This window comes from Furipterus horrens, unplaced genomic scaffold (assembly GCF_987537825.1).
Source record: "Furipterus horrens unplaced genomic scaffold, mFurHor1.1.pri manual_scaffold_5, whole genome shotgun sequence".
NCBI classification, from domain to species: domain Eukaryota; kingdom Metazoa; phylum Chordata; class Mammalia; order Chiroptera; family Furipteridae; genus Furipterus; species Furipterus horrens.
Genome location: NW_028327175.1, coordinates 51,028,943 through 51,040,545, shown reverse-complemented (window position 1 = coordinate 51,040,545; position 11,603 = coordinate 51,028,943). Strand labels below are relative to the sequence as shown.

At 42.3% G+C, this 11,603-nt stretch overlaps 1 protein-coding gene across 1 annotated transcript in view; it reads right to left on the bottom strand.

Moving 5' to 3' along the window:
* Window positions 1-9,934: 9,934 nt before the first annotated feature.
* THBS4 (thrombospondin 4) overlaps window positions 9,935-11,603 on the bottom strand; it is a 72,691-nt gene continuing 71,022 nt past the window's right edge. The window contains exons 21-22 of the mRNA XM_090276421.1: window positions 10,670-10,809; window positions 9,935-10,147 (exon numbers count right to left, since the gene is read on the bottom strand). Of these exons, the coding sequence (XP_090132547.1) occupies window positions 10,086-10,147; window positions 10,670-10,809 (202 nt within the window). The 3' untranslated portion in view covers window positions 9,935-10,085. The remainder of the gene's footprint in view (window positions 10,148-10,669; window positions 10,810-11,603) is intronic.

Genomic DNA, 11,603 nt, shown 5'->3' with positions numbered 1-11,603 from the left:
AGTTATTAAGAGAAAGAGGCATCGATTTGTTGGTCCACTTATTTATGCATTCATTGGTTGCTTTTTGTATTTTTATATGTGCCCTGACCTGAGATCAAACCTGCAACCTTGGTGTATGGGGGCAATACTCTTAACCAGATGAGCTACCTGGTCAGGGCCCTATTGTGTTTATGATGTATACATTTCATATTACTTAGCAAATTAAGTTTAGTGAAGGGGAGAATTGTATGCTTGGTCACAGCCTGGATAAAAGAGTACCCTTTTTTCAGGATCTTTTGAACTGAAGCTCAGACTTTGCAGGGCAGAGTTGGAACCCACACTCTGCTGCCCATCTGGAGCATTCAGCTGTGGAATTTCTTGTTTAGTTTTTTAAAAATCATTTTTAACTTTTTTTTTCATATATCCTCCACCCCCCAACAACCATTAGCTTGTTCTTTATATCTATAGGTCTATTTCTGTTTTGTTAAAGAAAAAATTCCACATGTAAGTGTAATATGATATTTGTCTTTCTCTAACTTATTTCAGTTAGCACAATACCCTAACAGGAAGATTTCATTCTTTTTTACAGCTGAGTAATATTCCATTGTATATATGTACCATATCTTCTTTATCCATTTATCAATTAATGGATACTGAGGTTGCTTCCATATCTTGGCTATTGTGAATAATGCTGCAATGAATGAGGCATGCATATGTCTTTTTGAGTTAGTGTTTTTTTCCCCCCAGGGAGAGTAAATACACAGAAGTGGCATTTTTGGGTCATTTGGTAGCTCTATTTTTAACTTTTTGAAGAATCTCTACAGTGTTTTCCACAGTGGCTGTACCAAATTATAATCCCAACAATAGTGCACTAGTGTTCCATTTTCTCCATGTCCTCACCAGTACTTGTTGTCTGTTGATTTTTTTATGATGGCCATGCTGACAGGTGTGACGTGGTATTTTACTGTGGTTTTATTTGCATCTCTCTGGCAAATTAGAGAAATTGGGTGTCTTTTCATATACATGTTGACCATCATTTTTTTTTATATTGGATTGTTTGTTGTTTTCATTGTTAAGTTGTATGAATTCCTTGTATATTTTGGATATTAGCCTTTTGTTGGATATATTGTTTGCAAATATTTTATCCTATTCTGTAGGCTTTTTGTTTTTCTGATGGTTTCCCTCACTATGCAAAAACTTTAGTTTGATGTAGTCCCATTTGTTTATTTTGTTGCCCTTGTCTGAAGAAACGTATCCAAAGAGATATTGCTAAGGCTGATGTCAAAGTGTTTACTGCCTACGTTTCCTTCTAGAAATTTTATGGCTTCAGGTCTTACATTTAAGTCTTTAATCCATTTTGAATTTATATTTGTGTATGGTGTAAGAAAGTGGTCAAATTACTTTTCTTTTTTTTTCTGTCTGTCCAGTTTTCCCAGCATTTACTGAAGAGACTGTCTTTACCCCATTGTATAAACTTGCTTCCTTTGTCATAGATTAATTGGCCATATGAAGGAGGGTTTATTTCTGGCTCTTTATTCTATTCCATTGATCTATATATGTCTTTTTTATGTCAATACCATACTGCTTTCAAATTTTGGAGCATGATATCTCCCACTTCATTCTTTCTTAACTTTCATTGCCTCTTCAGAGCTGTTTATGGAATTTCCAGAGGGAAGGATGTGGCATCTTTAAGTTTTAAGAATAAATCCAAACAGTAGGAGCTGGATAGTCCAGGTCCGATTTGTAGTGGCTCAGGGAGCTGAGCTGTGGCCCAGCCTTAGTGGTGTGAGTTGGGAGACAAAGCCAAGGCTGCTTGTTTTATTTCCATTTTAGTTTTTCCCACTTACATCATGTAATCACCCATACTTCTTTTAGCTAATATTCTGCTGAACCTATTTAAATTGCTCATTGGTTTCTTTGACACTTTCTTAATTCTGAGACTATTATATTCTTTCTTATAGAAACAACACAAGTACAGAAGTTGTAGGGCAGTGTCTGTATGCCCCCCTGTTTCTGCATGTGGATCTGAGGCTGCCTGCTTCTGCCTCTGGGGACTAGTAGTTGGATGAGCAGTGTCACCGGAGACACCTTCTGGAGTTAGGGGTGCAGGACCTCGCTCCCCTGTGGTCCACTTTGCTTCCTTGAGTGCAGGTCCCTTTAGCCTTGGCCCTAATGATCTCCCTTTCTTGACTTTTCTTCCGTCTGCTCCCCTCTGCTGTCACTCTGTCCTCCTGCCCTCACACTCAGCCAGCCTCCTAGGTCAGCCCTTACTGGGGGAACTTCTTTGGCTCCACATCCTTATTCAGAATCTCTGGGCTTGCATGGCTTCAGAAGATGAGACTAGGCCCTATCTTTGGCAGTGACCACCTCTATCATTGCTCTTCGGCTACTGGATGTTTCTGTGGGGATTGGTCCTCCAGAGCACAGGGGAGGGGGGCTTTTTCAGGATGGACACATTGGTGCACCTCAAGATGGGCCTGCTTGCCATTGCAGACTTGACTCCTGGGAGCCCTGGCCTGTGCTCCAGAGCAAGGGCTAAGTGTCTGCAGCTGCCAACAGGTGCTGCATTAGAGGCCCCTCCTACTTTCTCACAGCATGTGGGACAACACCAGATGCTGTCACCCTTCTGCTCCGCTCTCTCCTTTCTCTTTCTGTTTCTAGAGCAACTCCAGTTTCATCTTGATTAAGTCTGACTTTCCCACACAGGATCCCTGCTGGCCATTTTAATTTTTCAGGTAACACTCCACACCCAGACATGATCCTACACCTTCGATCACCTACATTTGAGGTCGGTTAGCATGTGGGGTGGGGTGGGGGGCAGTTCCTTGAGACACCCATTTCCCTGTCCTGTCATAATTCCTTTTCCCCAGCCCTCCCATTCAGGCAGAGAGTGGACTCTGAGCTCATTGCCTCAGAGGGGATGTAGCAGGTTCCTGAAAACTCAGTCTTAGGGGATGTGTGGAGCTTGGGGGGTGAGTGAAGAAAGACTGGAAACAGATGTAATTTCTTGGCCAAAAGCAAGGAGGAGGAGGAGGCAGCTGCCCTCCTTAGACCAGGAAAAGATTCTCCCACTCCCAGAGGGAGACTGAGAAAAGGGAGGGGAGGCCTAAGGGCTCCTGCAGCGCCTCAGGTGGGGGCCAGTCAAGAATTGGCTGCACAGGTGCAGGTGGATTTGGGGGCGCAATTGTGGTCTTTCAGCCTCAGAGAATGGGAGGTGGGTGCTGACCCTGGTCATGTCGGAGCAATCTGTGTGGATAGACATGCCCTCTCCCCCGCCCCCTGACTTCATACTGAGAAGGCATCCCAGAGTCTCGATCCTGGGAGAAGGAGGAAAACCCCAAGAAAGACTGGAGCCAGGTTTCTTTTGAGTCTGGCAGAATGAGCTCTCAAAAGAAAAACAAGTTGAAATTTGGGAAATAATGGTGTTTTCTCGCAAACCTGAGTTCAAGGCCTGATTCATGTCCACTACATGGCTGAGGAGGTGGGCCGTGTGAGGAAAATACTTTTCATTCCTTTTTATGATGAGCTAAGGAATGGGCTGTAATCACTCCTCAGCCAGGCATCCAGTTGGCCTCAGTCACCTCCGGCCTCCAGAAACAAGGCATGTAAGGTTAACACAGGCGGGGAGGAAGGGGAGGTGCTCCTTGCCATGTCCCTGCACAGGGCCCACATTGGGACTAGTGCAATCCTGGGGCCTGTGCCAGCAAATGGGGAGTCTGAGGGCTGAGAGCAGGACTACCCAGGTGAGGTGGCAGCTGGCCGCTTGGTGATGCCCCTGCAGGGAGGAGAGCGGCACCCAGGTCCTTTCCCCTCTGTGTGGTCACTGTGCTCTGGAACAACTGTCAGCCGCTTATTTGGAATTGAAGATATGTTTCCCTGGCTCCTCAAAAATGAGGTCATCCTATCAGTGTCACCTGTCCGTCACTGGACTGTTTTTGGCTGGCTTTGTTTTTTGCTTATGAGGGTAGTTTGGTATACAGAAAACAACTTATGGCTACCTTAGATTTTTTAAAATTAGTATTTGATTAGCCCCTGGCTGGTTTGGCTCAGTGGATTGAGCGTCGGCCTGCGAGCTAAGTGTCGCTGGTTCGATCTTCCAGTCAGGGCACATCAGAGAAGGAAAACTCTGACTCCAAAAAACCTCCGCTGCCTTGTGGCATACCTCTTCAGGGGAAAGGCTAAGGGAGTAAACCCCAACAGAAAATCCAGAGCCGGAGTCCCTAAGGCGGTTTGACATTGTAGTCAACACCGGCAACTCCTGCGGCGCACCTGAAGCCAAGCTGTATTGACTCCATCTTTCCCTTGGACCCTTCAGCTGCGAAGAGAGGGGGGGTCTGCTGCATGGGCAACAGCAGACCCTCCATATCACCCTGCCCAGGCTCTGTAGTTTCAGCTTCACTGGAGAGGACACTCCAGCGTCATCACAAGATGTCGATTCAACATGGGAGGAGACAGATACCGTGTCACTCCCGAGTCGGACTGCACGGCCATTCTCGGCGGTGCAGATAGACTCTTAAGAAGCTACACCATCGTCTCTCGAGACGGACGGCTGCCGACGAGTATTTGATTAATTAAAAACACATATTGCAAAACCTTACGTTTATAAACTCAACTTAAAATATTATTAGTCTACTATACTCTATAAATATAGAGTATACTCTATAACAAAGTTTATAATTGCTTTTTAGCTTTAGATTAATGTTTAGTCCTTTTTGAAAACTTAATTCAGTTTCCTTAAGCATTTAAAATTACATTTATAAACTTAATATATTAATCTATAACAATAAAATACTATGTTACTTTGTAATATATTACAAATGTTTAACTCTCATTTATAAATTTAATTTTTCTGTCATTTGTTTGACAAAACCTACTGAGGTACTTAAGTAAATATAACAAACATAATATTGTGGATTATAAGTTATCTTAACCACCTCACAATTATTTATATGTTCAATCAAATTCTCCATTTTTTATCTTAAAATCACAAATCTAAAATCAAGTACTCAATTATACATTTTTAATTAGAATCACAATGAATTCAGCATCTCTATATTAATTCTAAAGTTTTCTCAGGAATAAAAGACCCTTGTCCACTAAGGAAACTATACCGACTCAAGAAATTTGGGGAGAATTTCTCAGTGTACCGAGGTCATTTATTAATCAAAGATTTGGGCAAGGGTGTAAGGTTTGGAGCTGTGGACACTGAAGGGTATTTTTTCTCATGAAACCAAAGGAAAGATCAAGCCCTTCTTCCTTGTTCCACTGTTGTCAGGGACCCCAAGTGTATCCCCTCCAAACAGGAGCACCTTGTGTCTCACGCCCCTAGATTCATGTGATAAATGACCTAGTTATTAGGTTTCCTCACTTGCAGATCAGATTCTTTTTTTTGTTACTTGAGTATATTCTGAGTTATCTTCCTGTTCTGGGCCATAAAAAGTGCTTATAGATATTTGAGTAATAGGTGACTGGATTCTGCATCTTTCTCATTCTCTTTGATTCTATAGCCCAGCACCAAAATTAAGCTAAGGACTATTACCTATAATAATTCTGAAATATAGGAATATATCTTAGGCAGGGAGAAAGAAGAGCTTCCATTAATTTCTTGGGTGTAGGCAAAAGGTGCTCCACTCCCTTCTCTGCACCTGCTCCTGTGCCCTGGGGCCTTCTCCTGATACCGCAGTGTCCCAAGATCTCTCCCCACATCCTCTGGGGTTCTACCTAGGCACAACCTTTCCCCTACAGTCACATATCTGTTTCTCAATCACACTTTACATCCCCTGAGGAACCGTGATCTCAGAAAGAAGTCAGGAGGAGGACAGGCAATGGAATCCATCCCAGTTAGTGACTGATGGCTCAGACTCCTAGGACGTTAACATGATTCAAATGAGGACCTTACTAACCTGAATGGACCTCTAATAGGGACTGGAGTCACTATGCTAAAGTTGAGTATAAACATTAAAAAATCCCAGGCTCTGACTTGCAAGAGAGGGCACCGCACCTGCTAGTCCATTTCCACAGTGTATATCTGGCTAGACTCTCTCAGGTGCTTCGTAACTTTCACAATTTATTCTATGTCTCTGCTTTTTTAGTTGTAAATCTACTTTTGTCCAATCCTGCATATTGTAATATGATGGCTATTGTATCTCTGTTTAGCTCCTCTACCACATTGCTTAATTATCCTTTATTTTTCGTTGGTTGGGATAATTTTTAGTCTGTTAGCAAGTTTGATGATTGTTGTCCAATACTTTGTCTATGTCCACTGCACTATGCAGTAGATCTGTCTGACTTATTTACTACTCATTGTAAGTTTGTATCCTTAAACAGCATCAGTCTTATCCCCTCCCCACCATCCCTTGGTAACCACCATTTCGCTCCCTGATTTTTTTTTTAATGCGTTTGACCTTTTAAAATTCCACATATAAGTAATATTATACAGATGTCTTTCTCTGACTTATCTTACTTATAATGTGCTGGGGGTCCATCCATGTTGTTGCAAATGGCAAAATATCCTTGTTTCTCATAGCTGAATAACATTCCATTATATATATAGCATTTTAAAAATCCATTCATCTGTTGATGGATATTCAGGTTGTTTTCACGTATTTGCTATTGGGAATAAAGCTGCAGTAAACATGGGAATGCAGAGGTCTCTTCGACATCCTTTTTTCATTTCCTTTGGGTATTTACCCAGAGTGGAATTGTTGGATCACATGGTAGTTTTTTTTTTTATCTTTTATTTCTCAGGAACCTCTGTATTGTTTTCCTTAGTGATTGGACCAATTTACATTCCCACCAACAGTGCATCCGCTGCCTCTCTTTGATGATGGTTATTCTAACAGGTATGAAGCAATATCTCATTGGGGGTTTGATTTGCATTTCCCTGACCTGTGTTGCCATTTTGATGGTCTCTTTGGAAAAATGTCTATTTAGTTATTGTGCCCTTTTTTAAATTAATTTTTTTTGTTATTGAGTAGTATGAGTTCTTTATACATTTTGCATATTAACCCCTTGCAAAAATATTTTCCTATTCAGTAGGTTGGCTGTTATTTTTGTTTATTGTTTCTTTTGCCATGCAGAAGCTTTTGAGTTTGATGTGGTATCATTTGTTGATTTTTGCTTTTGTTGTTTGTGCCTTTGGCATTATATTTAAAAAATTATTGCTAAGACTAATGTTGAGGAGCTTCTTCCCTATGTTTTCTTCTTTATTTAAAAAAAGATTTTATTTATTTTTAGAGAAAGGGGAAGGGAGGGAGAAAAAGAAGGAGAGAAACATCAATGTGTGGTTGCCTCTCGTGTGCCCTGATCTGGGGACATAGCCCACAACCCAAGCATGTGCCCTGACTGGGAATCGAACCAGCGACCCTTTGATTCACTGGCTGGCACTCAATCCAGAGCCTTGTGTTTTCTTCTAAGAGGACTTACCTACTTCTTAAATAGTTTTCTGATAGGTTCCAGCTTTCTATATGAGCTTCCCAGTTATTGAGGGGAGACAGCTAGGAATAAGACAAGATAGTGTACCCAGTTGTCTTGATAAATGTTTGACAACCAGCTCCCTGGAGTCCTGATTTGTAGTGTTTGCAGGTTTCTGTGATGTAACTATTCCAACCAAAGCCAATTTCAAACTATGGACTTTTTAAGCACTGGCTCGCAAAATTCCTAAAAATGTAATGGTTGGTTCTCATGAGCAGGTCTGTGCTGGCATTAGCACACCATTGGATCTACCTGTTCTATTTGCTCCCTGGTTGTGTATAATTTGTCTTCCTAACAATGTAATAAGCTCCCTAAGGGATAGAATTATGCTCTAGGTCTCCTGTGGGCCCATGGCAATCCCATGGTTATAGTCACAAGGGTATGGACTAAAGAAACTGTTTCCTGTGGAGAGATTGCTTTCTTGGAGCAACTGCACAACTAACAGCAGGGCGACTGGCAAGTGGGAGGCTGCCTCTTGCTACCACACTCAGGGAGGCAGTGTGGGAGAGGATATAGGAGCTGTAGGATGGTTTTGATAAGGAAACCAGGCTCACTGAAAGTCTAATCAAGATACTATAAGAATGCAGCTCCAATTTCCATCCAGATCTGATCAACCACCATACTTTCCTATTAGAGATTAGTGTATTTCATGTGCAGTATCTTCAGTATGCACTTCAGTGATTAGAATGAAATTTGTCAACAAGAGGATCTGTGGCCTTCCTCAAAGGCTGCCTACTGAACTGTCAAGGACTCAGAAAAAAGGGCATTAAAGCAGCTATTTATAAAGTTATAACCTAACTATCACAGATGAAGGGCCAAGTGGGCCAGAGAGCTCATGGAAGCCCTAAGGACTCAGGAAATAACCTTTCAGTGAGATTCAGAAAGTGAGGAAAAGGTAGAAAATGGGGAGATGGCAATCTTTAGACAGATGAACTGACTTCTCCTTCCTAGGTTTTGGGGAATTGGGAGAGATGTGCTAGATGTGGAACTGCAGGTTGAAAAAGCCTGTGACAGCAACACGCTCAGAAATCCACGGAAGGCAGCTCCTGCAGCAGGGCCCCAGGGAGACCAGATGGCTCAGCAGAGGGAACAGCTGTTGGACAGACCCAAGAGCTGTCCCCTCCCTGAAGACCGTGATGGAGGAGAGGCAACATACACCTCTAGGCTTTAGATGTGTGTAGGGGTGGGAGGTGGGGACTGAGGCGTGTCCTGAAATCCTCCGTATCTCATATTGGCCATGCATATGCCATGGTATTTTCTGACCATTGAAATTAGGAAACTGCTGAGTGCTTATGCTTTATTTATGATTTAAGGTATTTCCAGGGATTCTGGAATAGGAGAATATATTACTAATCAGCAATAATCTTTAAAACAAAATTCTTAAGGAATTTGTAAAAATTGGCCTGGATCTTTACCTTACAAGTGGAATGGAAGAAAGGCTAGTGCACAAATTAGGCAGATTTCTGCCCTGTACACATAGCGATGCTATTGATGTCACCATAGTCAGAGCATATGTTGTGAGCAGCTTTTTAGGTTGTAGGAGGGCTTATGTGGTCTATCTACACCATTGTCCTTGTTACTTGAGGCATTTACTCATCCATTCACCCATCAATCCAGCAAACATTTACGGATATCAACTATATGCCAGGTACAGTGGCCCTCTGGATTCACGAGCTTTGCATCTGTAAGTTCAACCAACCACAGATTGAAAATATTTGGGGAAAGAAAGGTACATTGTTGTTGACATGTACTATATAGTTAGGCATGTACTAAACATGTTGACTTTTTGTCATTATTCCCTAAACAATACAGTATAACAACTATGTATATTATTTAGGTATTATAATCTAGAGATGATTTATATTATGCGAATACTTGGAAATTTTATATAAGGGACTTGAGCATCTGTGAATTTTGGTATCTGCAGGGAGTCCTAGAGCTAATCCCCAGTGGGTACCAAAGGCTGGCTGTATTGTTAGGCATTTAGAGATACATTTAGGAATACAGATTATAGAAGACCTGGTCTTTCCTTCTCAATTAGCTTACATTCCACTAGGGGGAGCCAAATATACATATCAACAAGCCTAACCGTTGAAGGTGCAGGGATAGAAGTCTCTGTGGCAGTGTGTGGTATGGAGGAGGGTATCGGAAAGAATTAGGCAAAATATGTTTAAGGATTAATCAAAGAGTATTCACAGGGAAGGCGCCTCTGAGCACATGTTTCTGAGTGTCCTTACCCTGAATAAGGAGGCTGTTGATGTGCGCCTGGAACTGTAAGGTTTTTGTGTGAAGCTAACTGGGGTGGCCAAAGACGAGACCTTTGGCCTGGGCATTCTGTTTCTCACACATGCTCAGTCTCACCGACTGACACAGCCTGAGGAAAGAAGAACCCCTGCAAATTCAACGTGGATACCCCAGGACAACATACTCGTGTCCCAGGCTTTGATGGTGTGTAAGTGACATCTGAGTAACACGGTTTTTAGAAATGATCTCTTCTTTATTGCCACATTCACATAAAAAGTTTGATATATTTGGGCTGGTAAAAGAAAGCCAGAGTGTATATAAAGTTGTAGGAAGTTAAAAAATAGATGACTTTAGTATCTGGAATAGCAGTTGCGAATCACTTCTTGGGTTTATTTATCCAGGCGATCGAAATTCTGGGTTTGAAACTCTTGGAAATCCTCTGGGATAGTGTCTGTGAAGAAGAAAGGCACAGGGGGTTAGGAAGGCTCCTCACACCCTGGAATTCGGCTCCATCACACCCAGTGCGGGTGGCCTGTAGGGGTCACTGTCAGCCTGCCCGACAGGCCCTGCAGCCATTTTGTACTTCAGGCTGCTTTGCAGATCATGGCGGGGAAGCCCAGGAGGGCTCCTGCACAGGCCTGAAGAATCTTAGCAGGCAGAGTCACTTTTGAGTCTGTGATTATGTTTGAGCTGTATGAAAATAAAGGCTGCCTAAAAATTAAACCTGACTGAATTTCTCACTGAACCCCAAATCCTATGCCAAGCAGTTAAATTCTATGGGTCTCCATTCTCTCATCTATCTAACAGAAAAAAAATGAGATTTACCTTTTACTTCAGTTACACAGGGACTATCAGGTTTTAATGAATATGTGGCATGATTGTTGAGCTTCTGGGAGGAAAGTGTGCTATAAAAATAAGGGGGCATTATTGAATTTCAGTAAAAATACTGTGCAGTAATAAGAATGTACATTACCATTGCAGCGGTACTTGAGGTTGGACCAAATGATGTTTTCTTGGGAGAAGCAGAATACGCCCAGCCGGCCTCCACGCATTGTGGTATCTATGGTGACCCCGGAGTCAGCCACCAACTCGGAGCCTTCATAAAATCGCACCCTGCAGACAACACAGCCCAAGCGGGTATCCATGAAACTCAATCCAAGGGAAGGGTGAAGCACCCATTGTGAGACCCAGGGCTCCCACTTCTTATGCATGTGCATCTTGGCTATTTCCTCTTTTTTCTACAGACCTGGATTGTGCTCTAGCTATTGCCACTTCCCCACTAGATTAGAAGCTCCACAAGGTCCTGGACCAGGTGTTCTCCCATCTTCTGTCTCTCCCAAGGCCCAACAAGACATTGGGCACAGAGTCAAACTAGATGAGAACTAACTCATCAGTTACAGAGAAATCATAACATGACCCAGGACCAAGAAGCCCTGCAACTTAATTGTTCTGTGAGTTACCTTGGCTAGACCCTGTGCCTAAAAAAACCACGGCTCTTCCTTAGGTGTGATTGATTTCATCTGGTGGAAACTCAGAGTAATAATCAGGAGTGATAGCGTTCCCTAAAGTAGAGTTTTAGAAATTTGTGGGGTCATTTTTGGCTGTCACTGTGGCATGAATGACAGAATATAGGGATGCTGGACGGCTGACAAGGCCCTGGAGAGGAACCATCAAAACTTGTCCATTCTAGTCACTTGGGTAGGTGAAGAGCCTTTTTAATGAATACCTGGGCCTAGAACCTAACTCCCTCTTATTTGTGAACGTGTATTTTTTTTTGGTACTGTTTTAATAAAGGGGTGGGCAAAAGTAGATTTACAATTGCAATACAAATAAATAATATAATAATAATATAAGAACTGTTCTGTATACCCACAACTGTAAATCTACTTTTGTCCACTGCTGAATTT